This window comes from Canis lupus, chromosome 9, assembly GCF_011100685.1.
Source record: "Canis lupus familiaris isolate Mischka breed German Shepherd chromosome 9, alternate assembly UU_Cfam_GSD_1.0, whole genome shotgun sequence".
In the NCBI taxonomy this organism is placed as follows: Eukaryota; Metazoa; Chordata; class Mammalia; order Carnivora; family Canidae; genus Canis; species Canis lupus.
Genome location: NC_049230.1, coordinates 60,408,873 through 60,433,979, shown reverse-complemented (window position 1 = coordinate 60,433,979; position 25,107 = coordinate 60,408,873). Strand labels below are relative to the sequence as shown.

Here is a 25,107-nt window from a genome sequence, read left to right as displayed (position 1 = left end):
TGAAGACGAGGTCGACAGGATTCGTTGAAAGACCGGGCAGGAGTAAGAGAGAAAGAGACGTCAAGGATAAATACGATGGGATCAAATCATATTTTAAGATTTATTTGAGAAGTCGAAAGAGAGAGCAGGGGAAGGCAGAAGAAGAGGGAGAGAGAGAATCCCAAGCAGACTCCTAGCTGAGCTCAGAAGCCGATGCGGGGCTTGCTCTCACAACCTCAGAGATCATGACCTGAGCCAAAACCAAAAGTCAGAAGCTTATTGAGTCACCAGGCGCCCCAGGATCAAATAATATTTTAAGAACAAAGTGATTATATATAAGAAACATTTAACATTCAATTTATAAGGGAAGAATTAATCCCTTATGTACAGTAGTATTAAAACAATCAGTTCTATTTGCTGATTCAGAAATTGACTGTATGTAATTTAAACAAGGGACAGAGCTCTGGGATATTTGGTTTTAAAAAACCTTTGCTGTTGATTTTTGACATGCTTTGAAAAACCATTCCTCTTGTGATCCTCTTACTCAACAGTGAAATGCCTGTTACAGAATGTCCACTGGTTACGGTTACATTTTGCATTTGATAAACCAGGAGCTGAGATTACGAATACAGCTCATACCACTTTCCTGAATATTCCCTAAATTCTTCACTCTTGTAACTTCAAACAATGAGTCAATCAAGTTAACTCGTATTTTACAAACCTTACACCAGACTGCTTTCAGCATATTTATGACACACACATTTATTCTTTGAAACCTCTAATCTGAAAGGACCAAATACAGTGTGATACGTTCAGTGACTTCACTTACAGCTTCTTTTCAAAGGGTTAGATTTGCTGTGAAAACTACTTTCTCATCTCTAACAACAGAAGTAGGCAGGCATACCAGGTGGAGAGAATGGTCTCTGAGGTCGCCGCTAGCCAGAGCCTTCTGCAGAGAAGGTACTTAGAAAAAACATCCCATCTAGACACCCCGGCCCAAGTCCTGAGGGGAAATGAACCTACCAGAGAACTGTAGTCTTTATTCCAGAAAATAAATGAGAGAAGACACAACCACACAGGCACTGTCTTGCATTTATTCACACAGAGGAATTAAGAATCAGTACAAATAATTAACATTGCTTTAAATACAAATAAATAGCTCTGGTTTCTAAAGGAAACAACTCTAGATAATCCAAAGTTAGGTAAGGTTCCTATTAAAAATAGAAGACTATTTTGCATTAAGTCCTACTCCACCATAACCCCTTGAGGACGTAAGGATAAAATGGTGAATTAGTACTCTTAAGAAGTCACCAGAAAAATGGGAGATAATGCTCCCACCTCCCTGAACTATCCCTCAAATGGAAGGAGAGTTACTTGCATCATAGACAGAGCTAATAAGTGCAGAAAGTATTTACCATCTAAAGCTATCTAAAAAGATTTACCTTGGGAAAGAGGATGAGAATTTCTCTGAACCGGTTCTATAAACTCTGAAACCTCACTCTGCTCAAGATTTGGTTCAAGTGTCTTAAACTCACTTATGCCCACAGGAAGACTTGAATTCCTATAACGCAAGCTTCCTCTTGCTAGGAAAAATAATGGTAAGTGTCCATAATCACTAAGAATGGCGGGTAGGTATCAAAATGATTTACCTGGTCAAGAAGCAAAGGTGCTGCCCAATGAAACACTGTCAACCTGGCACCAAAATGACCAAAACTGCCGATAGAAACACATTGCCAAATCTGCTGATTTATTTTTCTCTCTCTGCTCCTATATTTAAGATATTCCAAGTGGCAAAACATCGGGCAGAAGTATGTGCTACAAAGGAAGAACCCTTTTAAAGTCATACAGTCTTCCAAACCTTTAAAAACTACATAAAACATGAAGTCATTTTACAATCTTGGTGCCAGAGGAGGGCCTGCTCCACTGACCTTCTGTGTTCACTCTATGTCCCCTCCTCATGCTGTACAAGACAGTTCCATTTCTTCTACTCAGACCCCTAATTAATAAATAGTATGCTTGATAGAGATCAATATAACAACGATTAGGTTTTCAAAGAAATTTTGTTTTCCTATTTAGATTGGCCATGATACAATTCCAAATAGAACATTCTCATGCTATTAAAAAAAAAAACCTCATGCAATAAGTGCAATTTTAAAAAGTCCCACGTTAATAACAACGTTTGGTATTATAGAAGGCAGAATTTAAATATTTAGATTTTTAAAAAAATGATCACTATAGAATAAAAGCTGGATTTCCAAATAGGACTTCCGTCGTGGTATAAAATGCTAAATTTGATTCTACAGTTTTGTTTACGCAAACAATCTTAAGATATACACCATGTTTTCCTAACTGGGATTTTGAAACACTAACCATAATTCTTAAACAGATTACCACAACATTTGCTCAAAGAATCAGCTCCTTTTGCCAAGAACTTTTCCTTTTTAGTCTAGTTGGAGGGATTTCCATAATAAATTCAGGAACAATAAGTTCTCAACATGATTCAAATTTTTTCACTTTCCTTCCTCTTACTTTTTCTTTATGCTGTAAAGACATCTGAGCACAGAAAAGTGTTCTTTTTTTTTTTTTTTTTTAAGATGGACATTAATAAATTTAGTTTCCTGATTTAAATAACATTTTTTACGTTTGCCTTTCTCTCTGGCCTACTATATAATGTTTCTGGAGTTACAAATCCAAACAAACCAGCCAACTAGAGCATCCCAGTGTTCAAATCACAATTTTGGATACAATCCTATTTATTCTGGATGATGCTCAATTCCACACATACTTCAGGGAAGAAACATCCATGAGACATCCAAAAATGTTATGTTACCAAACGTTAACATGTGATTGTGCTCTGTTGGGAAGTACCACTCACATCTACAAAGTACAAAGGCAGAGGATTTCAGGTATAGAGACCAATTTGCTTTTGCTGCTACAATAATTCGTAACCATCATCTTCGAGATTTCCAAGCTGTTCTAGAATAAGGAGTAGTCCTTTTTTTATCTGGAGGCTTGAAGTAGGAGTAAACAGGAGCTGCTGGATACTCTGCATCAGGATTCTCTGCCATCATTTTCAGCTTTGCTTCAATGGCTTTTATCTTTGCAGTGACACTGGAAAAAAGGATAGAAGAGGATCAGAGCGGGCCTGGGTACACTCAGAAAATACTTGTGTATCTCATCTTTTTTGCGCCTTTTGTGCATATCACAGAAGCAACAACATACTAAAACATGAATATGCAAATATTTCACATAAAACACACACTCAAGTAACATTTTAAAAAAAGAGATCAAACCTGAACCATCTATTACATTTTTACTAAAATCTCAGACACTGGTAACAGTACTGCACATATGGCTACATTAAATATTCAGATGCAAACACTGACACCTTAATGCTCAGCAGATAATAGGCTCTCAAATAATTCAGATAGAAATTGAAAGTGGGATCTGGAAGAGATATTTATACACCTATGTGTTTATAGGAGCATTAGTCAAAATAGTTAAAATGGGGATCCCTGGGTGGCGCAGCAGTTTAGCGCCTGCCTTTGGCCCAGGGAGCGATCCTGGAGACCTGGGATCAAATCCCACGTCGGGCTCCCGGTGCATGGAGCCTGCTTCTCCCTCTGCCTGTGTCTCTGCCTCTCTCTCTCTCTGTGTGACTATCATAAATAAATAAAAATTTAAAAAAAAATTTAAAAAAACTAGTAAAATGTAGAAGCAATCCAAGTGTTGATCAATGGATAAGCAGGGTATGGTATTATTTCACATTCTGAAATATTATTCAGCTTTAAAAAGGAAGGAAATTCTGACATGCACCACAACATGGATGAACCTTGAAGACATTATGCTAAGTGAAATAAACCAGTCACAAAAAGACAAATACTGGATGACCCACTTGTATAAGGTACTTAGACTAGTTAAAATCAGAGACGTAAAGTAGAATGGGGGTTGCCAGGGGCTTGGGAGATATAGGAATAGGAAGTTATTATTGAATGGGTATAGAATTTCAGTTCTGCAATATGAAAAGAATTATGGAGAAGGATGGTGGTAATGGTTGTACATTGCAAATATATTTAGTACCACTGAACTATACACTTAAAATTCGTAAGATGGTGGAGATCACTGGGTGGCTTAGTGGTTTAGGCCTAGGATGTGATCCTGGGGTCCTGGGATTGAGTCCCACATTGGGCTCCCTGCATGAAGCCTGCTTCTCCCTCTGCCTGTGTCTCTGCCTCTCTCTCTCTCTCTGTATCTCTCATGAATAAATAAAATCTTTTAAAAAAATTCATAAGATGGCAAATGCTATTTTATGTGTCTTTTAGAGTAATAAAAAAATTGGAAAAAATAATTTCTGTAGGATTGAAAGAAATATAAGATAGATCATATTCCTCATTTTGCAGATGAAGGAACCAATGCACAGAAAGGTTGAAAAAAAAAAAAAACTTGAAAAAAAAAAAAAAAAAGAAAGAAAGGTTAACTTGCCCAATATTACATAGCTAGTAAATAGAAGAGTTGAGGTTTAAACACAGATTCTAGATCCCATGCTACTAACTACTACACTGTACTACTTGTTGAATCACTGAATAATAATGGAAAAAACACCCTGGGAAATCCTACAAAATCTCTTTTTTATGAACAAATATGTATTTATACATACAATCACTTATGGAGTGCTTACAATGAGCCAGGCACTGTGCCCAAAATTTTACCTATATTTTTTCTAATCCTTACAATAATATGCACTTTTTACAGATAAAGAAACAAATGCAGAGAAGCAGTAATGTGCCCAAGGTTCACAGAGCTAACAGACTGCACAGCCTGCACAGGATTCAGGCCTAGTTTGTTATTACCAAAGCCCTTGCTTTCTCCTTTCCATCAGACTGGGAGCTGAGCAGCTCTGTATTAGAAAGAAGAGGTGAGGAGACACTGCACAAGTTGGGGGAATTCCCTTCTGATGGAGGTCACTGCCTTCCCTGGACCAGAATGCAAAGCCCTCAGGCAATGGGTATTCTATGACCCATGATTTCCCCTTCCATTCTCAGTGCTGTCAGTGGTCTACTGTCAGGGAGAGAAACTTGGAAGGGAATGTATACAGTGGCCTTTTAGAGATCCTCAAAAAGTTTACATCGGATGCACATACTCAAAACTTCACATGGTCAATGTAAAATTTAAAACCTAAGTTACAATCAAAAAGAACACTGATGTATTACCAATGCATCTTATTACCAAGCTGTATTCCAGCATTTCTTCCCCATTAATGGGATAGCCAGCTATTTGTTTTGTAGGAGTCACCAAAAAACAAATTTCTCTAATTAGGTATAGATGTTAATAAGAAAGATGTAAGCTGAGGTTCTCTGGATTACAAAATAAATGGAAAATACTCAACTGTCTAGTAAAAGTGCAAACACTGAAAATAAAACTAAAAACATGTTACTGTAACATGTAGCACACCATGCATAAACACAGTGGTCTCTTCCCAACACGAGTCAGATTTATAAAATCTGTGATTCACGGCGGTTCAAACTTTATGGGGAAAACAGCAGAGTGGATATAATTCCCAGGGAACCTACAAAAGTCATCATATATGTTTTTTTTAATTTCTGGGAGTACAAAATAGTAAAAGAGCACAAAAATAAGAAATCAATAACATTAACTATTACATTTAATATTTACAAAAATATTAAATTTTATTTATAATATATAAAATATAGTAATTTACCAAACAAAATATTTCAGGAGGTATTATATATACACAAACCAATGATGCTAAACTACTAACTATAAAATTAATTTTACTTTACTAACATTTATCCTGAAAACATTTAGGGATCACTTTCCTCTGAAGCTTCATGAGATGCTTATAAATCTGTTTTGTTTGGTGCAGATAACATACAGGAAAGGTTGGGGCACCTGGTAGCTCAGTTATGCATCTGTCTTTGGCTCAGGTCATGGTCTCAAGGTCTTGGGATTGAGTCCCTGTTGGGCTCCCAGCTCAGCGGGGAGCCTACTTCTCCCTCTCCTTCTGACCCTCCCCACTCTTATACTCTCCCCTCTCTAATACATAAATAAAAATCTTAAAAAAAATAAATACACAAGGAAAAGTTGTTTGTTTGCTGTCTGGTCCTCCATCCAAATAGGCATCACTTTCCTGACTTTATGACTGCTTGCTGATTTCTAACCCTTATAGGACACTGATGCTCTTTCACCTATCTGCTCTTCCTCCCCTGGAAAAGGCTTCAGAACTGTATTCTTGCATTCACAGCATGAACTTTCTTTGAAGTAGTAACTCAAAGTAGTAACTCAAAAACTCAGCAGACCTAACTTTGAATTTGAGATCTGCTATTTGCTACCTGTGCGATCTTGGCCGAGATAGTTTACCTTGCTAAGCATCAGTTCCCTTGGATATAAAATGACTATTACAGTACATTTACCAGAATTTTTATAATTAAATGATATATGGCATGTGAAGTGTTTAGCACAGTGCCTGCTTTAGAGTAACCTCAATAAATCTGGCTATTGTCATTAAAATTTCTCCCTAGGCTATAATGTGGGGAGAAAAAAAATCCAAAAACCCTCTATTTCTGCTCAACCATCCACTTAACTTTGCCTTTCTCCACTCAACCCTTTGTTCCTTCTGTTTTGAATTAACTCTGAAGAAGTAACTGACAATTTGTGCACATTAGAACCAACACTGTTACTGTCTGAGAAACACAGCACAGAGAATGAAAGTGCTATAAACCAACACTCTGTATAAAGGAACTCACAGTTGGGGAGGAAGTAGTAGACAATGACAAACACTGATGAGACTTCAGGCTTCATGAAAATGCTTCTCTTTAGGATTGTCTGACATACCCTGTATCCCAGGGTCCAGCATGATGGCTGGTATATGGCAGGTCCATCCAGTCTTTTTTGAGTGAATGAATTCTCTAAGTATATGATCTTAGGGGTATGCAAGGAGAGGATATGTATACATTCGGGAGATTAACTGAACATGTCTCTCAACATGTCAATAGTTAGTGGATTCTATTCTAAATTAAGAGTCTAAAGATTCACTAAGGTATGAAAGAAGGCTTGGAATGAAAAGTGGCTCATACTCTTGGATATTTGTGTTTCTCTTTAGTACAACATCTTACCTTAGGTTAGACTGAGTGGGCTCAGTGCTTGAGGATGGCTCAAGACTGATAGGAAGGATCTTATCATTCTTATTATGATCGTACCTCTGAAAGAAAAAGACAAATCACTTGGATAAGCAAAACCCAGTCCTTTACTGTAGTACATAAATTCAGAAACCACAAATCTATTAGCGTATTGTCAGCGTGTTTCTAGACAATCTGAGGACTGCTTTACATTTAGAATTATGCAAAACTCCACACGTTCTGCCTAAAAGCTATACATTTAGAAAGAGAAGTTTAGAAGTAGCTTTCCATCTAGCCACTAGTCGTCCTTATTTGGCAGTTGAAAGAACTTTGACTTTCTAATTCACAGCTGGTATAAATATACAATAGGATTGCCTTCCTACATTTTTGTTTTAACTGTCACATATCACCTCTTACAATATTTATTTTGCTTTATTCAAAATACTTAAGAATTTTGCTAGACTTTTGCAAAATTCTTAACAGGCCTGATTGGAGACGGAAAGTATTAACGGCTTTCAGCCACTGATATAGAAAACATCCTATAGCAAAAGGGTAGTTTAATTTGATGTCAGATAATTATATACCTCTTGTAAAAAGTAAATTAAATACTAAGGAGTAATCAGGAGCCTGTGGTCAAAAAGACTTGTAGGAGAAGAGAGCCACAAGGCATCGAGATTTTCAAACGAAAAGACAGGAACAAAGGATGATTTCTCTTGCGTGTCTTTTCAATGAGACACAGAATGAGAAAATCACAGCCAGTTTGGCAAATGAGACTTGATTTTCTTTTGAGTAAAAAAGTATTTCGTAATTCTCCTTGTTGTTTCTATTTTTAAGGCAACATGTCCTAGAAATTGAGATGGCTCTGTGATTACCTGAGATCCTTCATGAGGATCCAAAGTGTTTGAGCTCTGTTTTTCAGTTTGGACACTGAGCTCAAATGTTTAACTGCCATAACTCCTTACTGGGAAGCTTGATGGGTAGGGAGTCTGTGATCACAAGCAGTGCTCCTTAGCTAAACACTGAAGCTCCACTTTTTAACTGTTACAAATCTTTTCACAGGCAGGTCTGTTAAGACCCCACCACAAAGGAAGAGAATAAGCTCTTGGGATTGCTCCAGTCCACATACTTCACCTCTGGGCCAGGTAAAACAGAATGCCATTCTTTTTTTTTTTTTTTTTTTTTTAAATGGTCATATCTTTTCCAGTGCATTCTCCCAAGAGACCAGCCAGAAGATGAATAAGGTGATTTGCCACTTCTTGGGCTTTGGAGACAAAACAGACCCTGCAAAGTCCTACAAATAACTCTCAAACTCTCTGGAGTAATGAGACACTGGTGCTTTAAGCACTCATACAAACCACCCATTTCTCAAGCAGTTAGGATAAACATATTCAAGCTCTCCACAAAATTGAGAGGCTGGGAAGAGTCTAATAATGCCTAAGGCAACTAATTTTAAAAATAAATACATTTTTTCTTCCAAAGATCAACCCCCACTGAAAACATGATAGAGGTCTGAGTATACACATCAGCCACATGGAAAAATCAATCAAAAACAGAATCTGTGGGTATGTGGAAAGAAACAATGAAAGAACTTAATCCCTCCTGAGATGTTTCTTAAAAGAAAAATCTGGCAACACAGATGGTAAATACAAGTAGGAGACCAAAGTATGACTGCTCCAGATGTGAAGAGGCTGGGATGCAAATGGATAAATGGACAACTATCTTCTGGAAAACTCATTCTGGGCAAGCTTGATGTTGTCTTTCTAGCCAATTAGACTTACCTTTACTTGAGCATGTGCCCATCGCACCACCAGCTTCTTAGACAGAGCCAGCTTGCCATTGAGACACTGGATGGCTTGTTCTGCTTCCTGTCCAGGAAAGGGAAGAATGTTAGCCGAAACTTCAAATGCCTAATTAGCTGTATGTATCTCATAGGGCCTCACCAGCTTTGATGGTTGCAGTCCTAACCAGTCTGCCTTTGATAAACAACTTGCAAAGGATTTATAATTAAAAAATAGAGAGAAAGAAAGGAAAAAGACAGAATAACAGAAAGGGTATGAGTTTTGTAAAGTCAGCCAAACACAAATGCCAACCCTGGCTCTGCCACTTACTGGCAGTATATCCTGACTGACAGGTTCCTTAATCTCTGTGAATATTAGCTTCTTCGTCTATACAATATGCATACTACTACTTGTTCCTCATTGCCTATTGTGAGGAGTCAAAGAGTGCATATAAAGAAAGCATGCAGCACACAGTAAGCACTCAATGTTAGTGGATTGTTCTTACTAGGTGATACCTTTCTGTACACTTCTGTCTGTCAGGACCTACTGTGCTAAGAAATTTACTTCCCTCAGGGACCCTGGAACTATACCCCAGACTAGGGCTTATACTTTGGATCCAAAGCGAGAAACAGTAATGGCTTCAAAGGATATGGGAGTGAAGGAAACTAGTCCGGAAAAAGCAGGAATGAGTCAAAGAGCCTGTGAGCAAGGTATTTGTGTGAGCCAATCTATGCACCTGGCTTTTGGAGCCAAAAGTTCCCTGACCCTTTCCCTATCAGATACAGAAGCAACAAGGTTAAAAGGAATTCCTGAAGCTGGATAAGAGTCATTCTAGGACATTCCCAGGAAGCCTGGTCGTACTTTTCCATCCTGCCAAACCTTCTCTGCCCCATGTGTATCCATGAGGCACTCAGCCAAGCATAACCCATGTCTACTAGGGGGTGAAGAAGCCCATAAGAAACAGGAAGAGGAAGAAGAAGAATCTATCTGAGATCACAGTATAATACCCACAGGCATTCCAGTCTGGTTTTACCAGTGATTCTCTTCCCCCTCCAGAGTTTGTCAGTATGACATTCAACAGACATCTGTGTACTCACTAAGTGTCAGCCATTGGAAAGTCACTGCCATGCTTGCTTGTCTAACTGAGAAACAGATATGAGACGTTTTACTCTTAAGAGTCACCAATCAATTAGAATCCACATGGTACTCTCTATTGATTCTGTAGCATCAGCAGTAATAAGATGCCAGCAAGGGAATAAATGTTTAAAAAAAATTCCTCTTTGTATATCACTTCAGAGTTCATGTATTCAACAGCATTATTAAATGCCAACTGTATTTTCTTATATACCCTCATCTATTTTTTTCAACTTCCTGGAAGGCAAGAAAGGTATTTTTAATCCCCATTTTTAAATGAAAACTGAGGCCAAAAGAGGTTAAGAGACTTGCCCAAAGTTAATAAATAAAAGAACCAGCAATAGAAGCTAGGCTTTGTGACCTATAGTCCAGTGTTTTTTTTTTTTTTTTTTAAGATTTTATTTATTTATTTATTCATGAGAGAGAGAGAGAGAGAGAGAGAGAGGCAGAGACACAGGCAGAGGGAGAAACAGGCTCCATGCAGGGAGCCTGACGTGGGACTCAATCCCAGGTCTCTAGGATCAGGCCCTGGGCTGAGAGTGGCGCTAAACTGCTAAGCCACCCAGGCTGCTGTGTAGTCCAGTGTTTTAAAAATAGCATGTATTCCCAGCATGACCACTGATTTTTAGCTGTCTACAAGGGTTGCAAGAATATTCATCACATTCTATCATTAGGGAAGAGTAAAGTATTTAAAAATGCTAACCATACACAGCATTCTTCTAGTTTCCCCATTCAGAACAGCCACGTATCACTTAGCGCCTCACTCACAAAAGTTAGAGGAAATTGAAAGAATCCTTAGCACTGATAAGGACAAACAACACTCTCATACAGTCTCAGAACATACTGATACATCATTACTTGAGGATAGCAGTTGTATCAAGAAAAATTATGTAAGGCCTTTGTTGACACTATTCCATTTCTACGGATATACATATGTGTGAGCATAATTAGAAGTATGAAGATATTCACTAGCATACTGTTTATACTTGTGAATCACTGAGGACAACCTAAATAGCTAACAACTGGGGATTAGTCAGTTAACTTATCATATATTCCCACAGTGAAATATTGTGCAGTCATCAAAATGACATTGATTCATTTTTATTTTATTTTTTATTTTTTTAAAGATTTTATTTATTTATTCATGATAGTCACACACACACAGAGAGAGAGAGAGAGAGACAGAGGCAGAGACACAGGCAGAGGGAGAAGCAGGCTCCATGCACCGGGAGCCCAACGTGGGATTCGATCCCGGGTCTCCAGGATCGCGCCCTGGGCCAAAGGCAGGCGCCAAACCACTGCACCACCCAGGGATCCCATTGATTCATTTTTAAACTGAGGTCTAAGTTAAAACTCTGTATCAGTGATTTTTTGCAAATATGTAGTCGCACTGGTGAAACTACAGTATCATGGTATAGAATGTTATCTGGATGTATAATAGAGGACAGAAAATTTTTAATATACTTTGAGTGGTAAACAGGACAATATGATCTTATATATGTGCTCTAAGCCATATATGTGTATGCATGTGTGTGGGTGAAGAAAGACAAGACTAGAAAGATATATAACCAAATAATAACAGTGATTATGCCTGGGTATTGGGCTGATAAATGAAGTCACTGATCTGTATTTTCAACTATATTCAACATGTATTATTTTTTATAACAAGAAAAACAGCCAAATATAATATTAATGAAACAATAACTAGGCAATGCCCTTCCACGTGACTAATAAAGTTATAGAGAATACTAAACAGTAAGTCTGTATTTAATAACATTCAAATTCAATTTCTTTATCAAGGTATGTTCACTCAAAAGATAGAATTTTACTCCAAGAAGATACACGTAATGCTCTCTTCCTTCATGTATATTCAAATCTGTATGCAGTTGTTCTGAGACTGAGAAGGGTACATTTTTAAGAAATCAAAATAAAAGAGTTTGTGGGTGGCTCACCACACACAGGGATGATTCTGCACCACGGGGCAAAACTACTGAAAGAAAAGGAGGCTTTGTTGGCCTGCCATTAAAGGAACAAACAAACCACAATAGGGAGGAAGATGTCCATGTGCTTAATGTGGGCACCCCAAAGCATCTGGTCAGTAAAGTAGGTCAGCCGCCTCAGACCGGGAGCCTGGGGAGGGTAGATTTTGAAAGCCATTCACTCGTTTATCATGGGTCCTCCTGCAGGACTCAGGGCAAGGCACAGAGAGATGAATCTGACATGGCTCCTGCCCACAAGGCACTGCTACTCTAGTAGTTGAGAGAGATGTATAAATAAGTAGGGGAGCATAAAAGGCACCGTGAAAAGGAAGGTTTCTTTACCTGCTTAGTTTCGAAGTTAACGAAACAGTACCCTCGAGGCTGCCCCTCCAAAGCACCTGATTTGTGGAAGAGGAAGTCAAACTGCTTTACCGTGCCAAACTTCTGGAGGAGCTTGAGGAGGTGGTATCTGTAGAGAAAGAATAGACCATAAGTACACTCTGGGAATCTGGCTAGCCACTTGGCCCAAAGTGTGAGATGAAAGCAGGAGATAATTTATCCTGAGGGGGGAAAATATCTTGCACCCCCGCCCCCTGCCTTCTTCCAAACTGCTGCGTTAGTTTATTTGGCAAACAGACTTGTTTGCCTCTATTTGGAATGGGACTCGAATTGTCATGGCTATGCATCTGTCCAGCACAAAAATACCAAACAAAAAACCACACCTAACAAACAGCTGTCTGGCCCACATGTACCATTTGTTTTTCTTTCGGAGAAAAGCTCAAAAATAGTGTCAATTTATTTATTTTTAATTTCTTGGCAATGACCTAGTATTTGTGAGTAACTGCAACTCCATCAGGAACACATACCCACACTCCAAAAGCCAAGGACTATCCCATCTCAAAAATAAATAAAGTAGCACATACATACACATTCACACAAACAGAAAAACAACCTTGGAAGACTTCTGTAATAGATTTCATAATTAATCATTAGCCACAAATTGCACTTGGGTAAAGCTCTGCCAAAAACCAAACCACAGCTAGTAGCACCTCCATAGGTGCCTCAGAGTTTCAAGCCCCGAAGTGACCGAATGTTAGGGACAATGTGGAACCACAATGTGACTGAGGCTTAGTCTCACACAGGGCAGGGGAACCTAGTCAGTTCTATAATCACCCAGCTGTGGGTAACTAATCAACCTCAGAGTTTTCACACACTTTCTACTCGGGAACATGGTCGATAAAGAATATGGATGACCCAGGAAGAAATTTGACCCCAAGCTCTTGCTGGTCATTTTGCCCCTAGTCCTCTTCTTGGATTCCTTTCTCTCAAACTTATTTGGTTTCTATAGAGCTTTTAAGTTATTCAAACAGATGTGGCCTTTAACAGGTTGCTGTGGCCAATCTCAATTCCAACTTCCTGTCATCTGATGTAAGGGTGAGACAAACCAACAGCTTTCCCGTTTCCTTTTCCTTTGGCCTTCCTCCTGGCATCCTCCACACTATTCAAATGGAGTCAAGGCTTTCTCTAAACAATGCTGTCCCTGTGATACTAAAAAGGTATCAGCCCACATGCTAAATCTGTTATTACTGGGAATTCTACCCCATAGGGAGTCAGTAAAGCTGTAGTTACAGCCACATTTATATTCACATTGTTTTCTAGGAGAAACTCATCAAAATTTTATTCTTAAGAATCTCCTTTGGGAGGCAGGAAGATTTGAAGTGGATCATAAGCTATATATATTAAATTTGATACTACTGCGCATCAACAAGCAAGCCTATTATCCTGGGTCAGGTGCCTGACACAGAATAGCAAGGGAAGACATAATACAGGTCTTGCACTGGGGCAGGATACAAGGATCCCAAGGCATATTATGGACATTAATCTGGTCTTTAGACCTGTTTTGAAAGGGCAAACAACTGTATCTCCCTAGATTCCAAATTCTCAACTCCCATCAGGAGACCTCAGCTACTACTGAGGATGTAGGAGGTGATTCTTTAGGGAAAAGAGAGATACCTCAAGTGTAAATTTCTGGTTTTACTTATTTTTGAGTAGGCTAACCGTAAGGGTGAGCCTCTCGAATACACAGATGGGCTGGGAAGAATCTCTCCTGGGTCTCTAATTAATGCATTAATTAAAGTAATCTCTATGCCCAACTTAGGGCTTGAACTCACGATCCCAAGATTAAGTTGCATGCTCCACTGACTGAGCTGGCCAGGAGCCCCTCCTCTGTGTCCTTAACTCACAGCTGCATCTTCTACTTACTATACCCACTCAAGCCTCAACACAGTGTTATCTGCCATGAATGGTGGGTCAGGCCCGTTTTTCTAAAGAACAATCTAAGGGCTACTGTGGGCTGGTCATCTTTTCATCAGCTCCATTCTGCTTAATAGCAGGAAGGTAAGGCAATCGGCATTTCCTAGGAAATGAATTTTAATCTACTCAGAAAAAAAATGCCAAAAGATTATTCTTTGAAAAGCTAACAAATATGTTCTGCCTGAGAAGTGCGACCTTAAGATTCCAGGAACATCTGCTTAGGTCTGTGTCTTTCAACTTCTCCAGGATTTCTGTCCTTGTTTGATAATTTCTTGAAATTATCGGAACACCAAAACAAAAGGAATGAAATGTTTACTATTTTGCTTCCTGGAGATGGGAACTGCAAGCTCTGATAGTGAAAAAAGCCTGAAGAATCTTGCTTTCACATCTGCAAGCACTTTCATCTGCTGCTGAAGTATGAGAAGGCTTACTACTCCTCAGAGCCTTGCTTCACTTAATGAAATGTGGGCCCTGTGGCTTCAGGAGCTAGTACACCAGTCCCAACATATTTCTGCAATATAGTGCTTTCTAGTGGGTCTTGAAAAATGGCCTTCCTGCCTTATGGCACAGAAGTAATTAATCTACACAAATGTTAAAATGGACAGTTACTGCTTGTCAAAAACTGTAATAGGCACTTGAATGATCCAGATGAATCCAACTAGGTCCCTGCCTTTAAGGACCTCACATTCTGGTTAGAGGAAAGAGATATGCGATTAAAAAAACTACAAAGTACTATGATACTTGCATGTAGAGGTACATACAGGAGCACACAGATAAAGAGGCCCAATTGTGTAGGGGACATCTGGTTAGTGAGTATCACATGAAAGGTGAAAAAGGAGTCTGCTCCACTGGAAGAGAGTGAGGGTAAGGCAGTTAAGGGATGAGGCTGAAAGGCAGGCAGGGGACAGGTTGTGAAGGATGTTGGTGTCCTCGGTGAGGTAATTTTAATTTGATGCCGTAGGCAATGGGAGGTCAATGAAATGACATTTAAGACTTATTATTTTTTAAGATTTAAAAAACGTTTTTATTCATGAGACACACACACACACACACACACACACACACACACACAGAGGCAGAGACATAGGCAGAGGGAGAAGCAGGCTCCCTGTGGGGAGCCTGATGCGGGACTTTATCCCAGGACCCAGGATCACACCCTGAGCCAAAGGCAGATGCTCAACCACTGAGCCACCCATGCGTCCCTTAAGATTGTTTTAAATGCATAATTTGTTTTAGAGAAAATTATCTTTATAAACTGGTAGAAATTATTTGCTGGGTCTTTATGTTCTCTGTTCTATATGTCTATGTGTTTCGAATCTAAGCAGCAAACAGTAAAGGCTGACTCCTGCAAACCAAGGCATCAAAAGAAAGCAGCATAAATCATGACAGAAAAATAAGTAATGGGCTGAGAAAACCAGAGTTTCTTCATGGGTAAGCACACTGTTTGCACACATCCATGCACATGCTCTCCCCTTTTGTTCTATTTCATCTCTGAAAGTCGGCCTCAGAAGGACCTTTTTACCTGGATGGCTCTCCACTGCTTTTAAGTTTATTTAGTATAACCCACTCTGACCTTCCCTCCACAAACAGATGCTCTTTCTAGCTATTCTACTGGTCAGTGTGAACATGATTCTCCATTTCTCCACATCAGGGCCATCTTTAATTCTGCTCTTCAATTGTGTTCTTCATCCCTTAGTCACCTACTGGCTTCCAGGTTCACTGTCTCTACCTAAGGTGATAGGCCTAGTTTCTGGCAGTCTCTCCTAGCTAATCTTTGGTCGTCTTTGCTCCTCCAACCCACTCTATGTACTGATATGATATCTCATTTCTCTACTAAAACATCACATCCAGGTTGTCGGCATCCTGCTAAACACCCACAGTAATAAGTCTCTTCTATAAGAAATTCACATTTCTTGTTTGAATACATTGAAAAAGCCCTGTATTAATCAGATAGTATTCCTTATTTTATATTTTTTAATTTATGTATTTATTCATGAGAGACACACAGAGAAAGGCAGAGACAGAAGGAGAAGCAGGCTCCTCGCAAGAGCTTGATGTGGGACTCAATCTTAGAACCTTGGGATCACTACTCATGCAGAAGGGAAATGATCAATCACCCAGGTACTCCCTAATGTGATAGTATTCTATCTCTTCCAACTAATGTTTTCACTATCATTGAGTATTCAACCACTCATTTAGTCAAAAAGGTCCTCCCGACAGACTGCTCACCCTTTCCTTCCTTCTTTCTTTCTCTTTTCTTTTCTTTTCTTTCTCTCTCTCTCTCTCCCTCCCTCCCTCCCTTTTTTTAAGATTTTATTTATCCATGAGAGACACAGAGAGAGAGGCAGAGACACAGGCAGAGGGAGAAGCAGGCTCCATGCAGGGAGCCTGATGCAGGACTCCATCCCGGGTCTCCAGGATCAGGCCCTGGGCCGAAGGCAGCGCCAAGCCGCTGAGCCACTTGGGTTGCCCACACCCACTCTTTCTTATTTCTACTTAAACCCTCTACTTAGAATGCTCCTTCTTTTAGAATTTCTGCTGCTTTGCCCTTCATTTCTCCTTATGAATTATGCAGTGGCTATTAATTAGGCTTTCTACGCAGCACATTTAATGTGTGAAAAAGAAACCCAGTATTAATCCTTTCAGAGGAAACTACAGTGTGGAAAATAGGTAATGTCTAAGGATATTAACTTTTTTGGTTTCTCTGTTGCATGCACTAGCAATGGTGTTTGGAGGTATTGTTTTTTACCCTATGGTTAGACTGGGTCCCACAACAATTTAAAAGAAGTCCTTATATTTTAACATTTAGAATAGGATAGTTTAGGCTAGGATTGTTCTGTTATATGGACTATTAGAATATCTGCACAAAGAACAGTAAGTTAGGTGATGGGAAATCAGTCCCATCATTCACTATTTTTCAGTACACTAAGTCAACGTACTCAACTCTTCCTGTCCCAGAAAAGAGGGAAAGAGGTGCATGGGTGGCCCATTCGGTTAAGCGCCTGACTCTTAATCTGAGCTCGGATCTCAATCTCAGGGTCTGTGAGTTCAAGCCTCGCGCTGCGCTCCATGCTAGGTGTGAAGACTACTTAAAGACAAGTAAACTAGAGAAAATATTATCTGTTCTGCTTGCCTCATAAGGTTCTTATGAGCTGAAATAAGAGGAATAATATAGTATTAGAGCTAGAAGAAATGTTCAGATCATTAGTTGAACATTTTCACCTTAAAGGTAAGGAATATAAAGTCGTCATATAGTTCGGAGCAATCAGAATAGAGTAGAAAGAACATGAGTTTACAATCTGCTACTTCCACAAACAATAATACATCATCATTCCTTGAAATCTAAACCTCTAAAACCTATTTAGTCGTACAGGTATTCTTGGCAGATAGCATAGCCATGAAATGGTGAATACTGCAACCACAGAGCAATGAACACAAATTAACATGAAGCAAAATATCAGAGTGCTACACAGTTGGTTAGCAATGCATATTCCACTGAGAGGAGATTATTATTATTATTATATTATTATTATTATTATTATTATTATTATTATTATTATTATTATATTACCTGGACGTTCCAGGTAATTTGAACAGGACTCAGCTTAATAACTAAGAAGCACATATACATAGGGTAACTCAAATGAATTACAAAATAAACTTTGAAAAATTTAGTGGAGGGATGCTTGGGTGGCTCAGTGGTTGAGCGTCTGCCTTCGGCTTAGGGTGTGATCCCAGAGTTCTGGGATCGAGTCCCACATTGGGCTCCCTGTAGGGAGCCTGCTTTTCCCTCTGCCTATGTCTCTACCTTCTCTCTGTATCTCTCAGGAATAAATAAATAAAATCTTTAAAAAAAAAAAAAAAGAAAGGGCAGCCCAGGTGGCTCAGCAGTTTAGCACTGCCTTCAGCCCAGGGCATGATTCTGGAGTTCTGCGATCAAGTCCCGTATCGGGTTCCCTGCATGGAGCCTGCTTCTCCCTCTGCCTGTGTCTCTGCCTCTCTCTCTCTCTCTCTCTCTCTCTCTGTTATCTCATGAATAAATAAATAAAATCCTAAAAAAAAAAAAATACTTAAAAAAAAAAAGGAAAAGGAAAGGAAAAGAAAAGAAAAGAAAAAAGAAAAATTGAGTGGAAAAATCTTCTTAAAAAACTGTCACAGTTTTACATATCCTTGTAACTATTCACAACAATAAACATACACCTATATATTACCTCCAACAAGAGGTGAGAGACCATTTGTATAAGAGGGGCATTCAAATCAGTTTATAAAAGAGATCAGGAAGAGGGACAGTAAAGAGCAGGGGTATGCACAGGAAAGAGATAAGAAGAGTGCACCGCAGGGGGAAACAGCAGGAACTAGCAGCAGTTTATGGGTGGGGGTGGGGGTGTTGGTTTAATTATGAAAACTGGAGTGTGATCTACAAACTTCTCCTAAGAGTCATTACAAGTTTAAAGACCTAGATTCAAATACTGTGAGATTGAACTACAACCCAGGTGCCCCACATTCATGAAAGTCACAGCATGCAATCCTACAATGTCTGGAAATGACTATATATATATATTTTTTTAATATTTTATTTTTATTTATTCATGAGAGACACAGAGGGACAGAGAGGCAGAGACACAGGCAGAGGGAAAAGCAGACTCCATGCACGGAGCCGAATGAGGAACTCGATCTTGGGACTCCAGGATCACACCCTGGGCCAAAGGCAGGCACTCAACCACTGAGCCACCTAGGCGTCCCTGGAAATGACTATATTTTAATAGTCTATCTAAGTTCATCACTACCCACTTTAAGAGGAACAGGATCCAGAAGTTTATATAATTCAAAAACTTGGAAGGAAATTACACATTTCCATAATACCTACGTTACTAACATTTTAGGTGTCTTTGCTGTAATTAAGTAAAGTAAATGAGATAATACTAAGCATTTCATGCCAACCACAGCTATGACTGGTAGCTATATCTTTAAAAATAAATACAATACTATTTAATAAATCAGTTTGTTTGGCAGAGAAAAAAAATTTTTTTAAGATTTTATTTATCTACTTGACAGAAAGAGTACAAGAGCACAAGCTAAGGGAGCAGCAGAGGGAGAGGAAGAAGCAGGCTCCCCGTTGAGCAAGGAGCCTGATGCAGGGCTTGATCCCAGGGCCCTGGGATCATGACCTGAGCTGAAGGCATACACATAACCAACCCCCAGGGGCCCCAGAGAAAATGTTTTAACATAAGGAATCCATAGAAGAAAAACGGTAAACAAAACTGCATGTGGCAAAGACGTGGGGAAGCCACAGGTAGACCCTGCAAAGCCCTGATCTGCAGTTTAGTACGTGATGTCCACCTTTGGCCTGACATAAAAAGAGCAGAGATAGCAGTAGGAAAGTTTCGATTCAATGTTCCTGTTAATGATCTAACTGAAGAAAACATTCATATACTCCAGCTTATGACATAAACTGAGGTGGCAGATACCCATTTGAACCTTCCTATCAAGCAGCAGGACACAATTAGAACAAGTCTCATTACAATGAACTGTAGCCAAAACAATGAATAGTGTTTCCATGTTCCAGATTTCCACTGAGACAAGCAGAGGTGGGGATGGAAACCACTCTTTGGAGCATCCCCTCACAGCTTGGGTTTTAGATGATGGAAACAGCTTCTCTGATCAACAGACATAATTGAGAGGCTTGGGTGATTCACAAATTTGTCCTCAAAGCAATGAGCCAAAAAGAGAACAAAAATAAATGCTCAGTTCATATTCCAGGGCCCCAATGACCAAAGTAACATAATATGGGGACAACATATCTTAAATAGCATCATAATTCCTAAAGGGATCCAAAGGTATCTATACTTAGCTAACTGAACTTGAACAGGATCAAGGAACTGAACTTTCTTTTATGATCCTGATCCATTAGTTCACACCCCCTCCTCTCTCCCAATCCCAATTGTATATACCACCTCCCCTTATCCTAGATCCAAATAAATGGATTCTCTTGTCTCCTCTCATCTTGCCTTTAACATCATTCCAAAGGGAGTAACTCTTAGGACCCATGGCATACTCCATGCTTGCTTTAAGCACTGATCGCACTGAGCCCAATCTACTCACTCCTTACCATCCATCCTGCCACCAACCACAGCCCTGTACCTACTAAACTAGGAGAAGGAAAAACTTAATTCTCTCTGCTAAGAAATTGTTTTAAACTATAATGGCCACAGTACAAAGAGTGGGGAGTCAGGACAATTTAATTAACTTTGTTACCCGGGGCAAGGTACTGCCATGTTTTGGGCCTCAGTTTCCTTTGCTGTAGGATAAAAGAGCTGGATCATATCAGAGGTTTTCAAGTGTGCTCCAGAGTCCTCTAATTTACCACCAAAGAAAGGGTGGCAGCTGCCAAAAGGCTTTGGGTGGACCTCCCTCCCTTTAAGCAGAACAGCTCTGAGCCTTTATTTTAAAAATAGGCTCTGGTTACCTTGAGACAGGGTTCCTCAGATTTGAACACTGCTTAGCATGGCACTTGGCACACAAGAGGCACTCACATCATTTAACGAATACAGGAAAACCAAAGGGACTGATGTGATCTCTAAGATGCCTTCCAGCTCTGACTTTCTATGGTTCCATGGCTACATGATACAATTAAGTGGTACCCTCTGCCTGTTTGTGAAGGTGCTGAGACTTCTCCTGCTTGTTCTTTCATTTTGAGGAACAAAAGTACGCTGTGGGCTGATTCTAGAAAATAATGCACTGTAGTCACTGGGTAAAAGGATTCAAATCAGTGAAAACAGGAGAACGTCTTTGGCAAGTAGGAAAAAGAGGTCTATGTTTTAAACAATACCCAAGCCTGTGTTCTTGCTGAAGAATCCGGATACGGGAAAAATGTCAACATAACAGGTTAGTGACAAAAAAATATACCCTTCAAAGATAATTAAAACATAAATAAAAGGGCCAAAAATTATCTTGCATCTCTTGAAAGTTTTCCTGAACATCATCACTACAAACATCCCAGGTTTGTAGGTAACAAGTTAAGATGACTTAGACTTACTCTGTGATCTTGGGGTCCAGGTTGCCAATCCATAACCGGTGCCCTTCCTGCAGGGAACCTTCAGAAAGGATGGATGCATTCTCCAGGGGAAGAGTTTTGGTTTCTGCTTCCATCAATCTCTATGAAATACTAAAGGAAATGTGAACATTCAGGCAGGAGAGGAGCAACACTCTGTGAACACCAGACTCTAAATTCAACTCAACAAACATTTATTCAAGGAGGGCAAACTCTGACCGGTTCTTCAAAGGCCTCAACTATTCCACAACTGGCCCCAGCACCAGTTCCCTTGGGACAGCTCCTCTGGCAGCTGGAGTGCAAAAGCTTCCATTTAAGGTGAAAGGGATATGGTTCTACATGCAGAAACTAAAGTTTTCCTCTTCTGAAGCAGGAGGCAGACTGGGCAGGAGGCCAAAGTCTCTATTACTACATGATACTTCAGTTTAGCAACTGTTACCCAAAATAAGTCTTGGAAATCACCAGAAAGAAGACTCTTAATGGCACTGAAGGAGATGAGTGGGAAAGAGCAACATAACATGTTTTCCTCACAGACAAGACAATCTAGGAAATTTAAGGCCCTAGACTTTGGAGTTAGAACTCGATTTTAAAGCTGGTTGTGGGTTTGGTGAATTCCCTGAACATTCTGGGAATGTTCTCCTGTTTCCTCATCTATACTATGAATGGAGATAACAGTTCTTATCTTAGAGGGCTGTTGTGAAGATCAGAGAGAGTGCATGAAAAATCATTAGATACTGCGTCTGACAGCAGTAAGCAATCAGTAAGTGTCCACTAGCATCATATTATTTTGGGAGACTCAGAAGAAGAGATTAACTCCTCCACAGTCATTCTAGTTGCACCATTTGCTAGCTGTGTAACCTTGCTCAAGTCACTCTGCCATTCTGTACACCAGTTTCCTCATCTCTAAAATGGAGTAACATCTCATCAAAGTTGTGCAGATTCACAGAGTCCACACACCCAAAGCATTAAGAACAATGAATGGCACCTAAGAAGCTTCTAATTAATGTTAGCCTAAATTGTTACTAGCCTTCCATCCTGAGAAGTCTCATCTCACAACCAGAAAAGGATGATGAGGGTTATGATGGAGACAAAAAAAACTTGGGTGTCAAGAACACCTGGTTTCAAATTTTGGCATTTCCAATGGAAGTCACTTCTCTCTGAGCTTGTTCCCTCATCTCTACATACTAAACCTTGGCCTGCTTGTGACTTAAGGTTGCTGAGAGGACCAACAATGAGATGACAGATGTATAATAAAGCTTTAACAAGTACATAATGTGGCAGAGAAAGAAAAAAGACCTGGGAAGATGGCGGGTTGTGCCAGACTTCAGAACTAAGAATACACATAGGACCCATGTATATTATATAACCAGGAGTGCCCCAGAGGTCAGTGCAGCAGGAACCGTGTCTTAAAAACTAGTGACGTAGACTGAACACTGCTGTTACCTCCTATTTATCTCAGCACAGCTTATGAAGTCTGGCACAAGGTGGGCCCTTAAGTAATCGTTGAACGTGTTTATCTAGCCCCACATGGGAGAGTATTCTTCTTCCTTTCCCACTCGCATGTTCATTCTGCTCAGCAATGCATAATAAACAACTGCTAAACCCAGGGCTGTGTGCCGAAAACAGATATATGAGTAAGCTACAGATTTTGCTCTTACCTCCTGAGAGAAAGGTGAAACACACATAAACAGAATCCCAGGAACGGAAACAGGAGGAGAAACATTTTGTCTTCTCCTTGCTTTCCTTTCCTCCCATTTTCCTACAGATCATGCATTCATTTAAAAAGAAAACCAAGGGGGATCCTGGGGTGGCTCAGAGGTTTAGCCCCTGCCTTTGGCCCAGGGCGTGATCCTGGAGACCCAGGATTGAGTCCCATGTCGGGCTCCCGGTGCATGGAGCCTGCTTCTCCCTCTGCCTGTGTCTCTGCCTCTCCCTCCCTCTCTCTCTCTCTCTCTCTCTGTGTGACTGTCATAAAATAAATAAAAATAAAAAAAAAAAAAGAAAGAAAACCGAGTATCTATTTCTAGGCCTTGTCTAGATATTGGGGTCAGAGCAGTGAACAAACAAGTCTCCACTAGGGATGCTTATATTGGAAGAGGGGCGGGACAAAACAGAAGCAGAATAAATAAACAAGATGTAACTAGTGACAGCTGCAAACACCATTAAGCAAAAGGTGATCTGACATCCAGACGGAGGTCGGACTACTTCAGAATTAGTGGAAAGGGGGATCCCTGGGTGGCACAGCGGTTTGGCGCCTGCCTTTGGCCCAGGGCGCGATCCTGGAGACCCGGGATCGAATCCCACGTCGGGCTCCCGGTGCATGGAGCCTGCTTCTCCCTCTGCCTGTGTCTCTGCCTCTCTCTGTCTCTCTCTGTGTGTGTGTGACTATCATTAAAAAAAAAATAAAATAAAATAAAAAAAGAATTAGTGGAAAGGGGAAGGCCTCTCGAAACGACCTAACATTCGAGATCACGCTTCCATGATGGGCCCTCCTGATTGTCTCACGTCTGAAAAAAAGCAATACCCAACCACGACTTGTTTTTTTTTTTTTTTTTTTTTTTTTTTTCCAACCACGACTTATCACAGGCGGGTACCACCGTGTTTTGATGCTGCGAGTACAGGATACGGGGCCGAAAGATTTGTATTCAAGCCCCGGCTTTTGCATCCAGTTACTGCATGACTTTAGTTAAGTGTCTTCTCAGAAAAGCTCTCCCTACGGGTTGCGCTCCTTGTTGGCGTCTATCCCTGGGGTCCCGGGATCGAGTCCCACGTTGGGCTCCCTGCGTGGAGCCTGCTTCTCCCTCTGCCTGTGTCTCTGCCTCTCTCTCTCTCTCTCTCTCTCTGTGTGTGTCTTTCATGAATGAGTGAATAAATAAAATCTTTAAAAAAAAAAAAAAAGAAAGAAAATTTCATGGGCAGCCTGGATGGCTCAGCGGTTGGGCGCCGCATCCAGTACAGGGCCTGATGCTGGAGTCCGCGGATCGAGTCCCACGTCGGGCTCCCTGCATGGGGCCTGCTCCTCCCTCTGCCTGTGTCTCTGCCTCTCTCTCTCTCTCTCTCTCTGTGTCTCCCATGAATACATAAATAAAATCTTTAAAAAAAAAAACCACAAAAACAGGTAAGACGGTGACAGCGCAGCGCAGGCCCTTTGGAGGAGCGGCAGGGTGCAATGAGATCAAGAAGGCACGCGGCCCTCTAGAGCTCCTCGGTGTGCAAGGGCGCCCGGTCCCTGGCGGGGAGTGCGCGCCGCGCGCTGTCACGTCTACCCTCGCAGCTCACCTGCGACCACGACCGGCAGGAGCGGCCCTAACGGGGGGGAGGGGGGAGGGGTAAAGCCCAGAGGGGCGGACCACCTGTCCCTAGAGCTGACGGTCGGTCACGGCGGGGTCAAGCCCGGGCCCCGACCTCCCGACCCCAGGCCGCGAGTCCCCAGATGCGACGCGGCCCTTCTCGCATTTTCGCTATTTCCGGGCCGGCGGCGGGGCAGCCCGGGGCGGGGCCTGAGAGGCCGCCCCGCGAGGGCAGCGTCCGCGGCGGGCGGGTCCCTCGCGGGGCGGGCGCTGGGGTGCAGGGGCGCACGGCGGCCCGGCTTACCTCGTGGGCTCGGCGTCGTCCCCTCGGCTCATGCCCCAACGCAGGCCCCGACTCCGCGGCGCCGCGGCCCTCCCGACGCGTCCGCCTCCGCCTCCACAGCGCCCGCTGCCAGGCCGCCGGTGACGCGCTACGTCTGCGCCGCC

At 41.0% G+C, this 25,107-nt stretch overlaps 1 protein-coding gene across 2 annotated transcripts; it reads right to left on the bottom strand.

Annotated features, from left to right (window-relative positions):
- Nucleotides 1-1,054: 1,054 nt before the first annotated feature.
- RBM18 (RNA binding motif protein 18) lies at nt 1,055-25,107 on the bottom strand. 2 transcript variants are annotated; one of them, XM_038549456.1, is made up of 6 exons: nt 24,965-25,107; nt 21,356-21,484; nt 12,349-12,475; nt 8,894-8,980; nt 7,113-7,198; nt 1,055-3,090 (listed from the first exon to the last, which is right to left on the bottom strand). In XM_038549456.1, exons 2-6 carry the CDS (start codon nt 21,466-21,468, stop codon nt 2,931-2,933), a joined length of 573 nt encoding a protein of 190 aa, XP_038405384.1. In that variant the 5' UTR covers nt 21,469-21,484; nt 24,965-25,107; the 3' UTR covers nt 1,055-2,930. The 2 variants fall into 2 exon arrangements, with proteins under 2 accessions (XP_038405384.1, XP_038405385.1); XM_038549457.1 differs by having other exon boundaries at nt 21,356-21,474; nt 24,965-25,092.

Excerpts from the sequence above, each read along its gene's own strand:
- RBM18 (XM_038549456.1), bottom strand. The coding sequence starts at position 21,468 with ATGGAAGCAGAAACCAAAACTCTTCCCCTGGAGAATGCATCCATCCTT. Across the intron at positions 7,199-8,893 it reads GGGCACATGCTCAAGTAAAG|AGGTACGATCATAATAAGAA; the intron begins GTAAGTCTAATT and ends TTTTTCTTTCAG. Across the intron at positions 3,091-7,112 it reads CCCACTCAGTCTAACCTAAG|TGTCACTGCAAAGATAAAAG; the intron begins GTAAGATGTTGT and ends CCTTTTTTCCAG.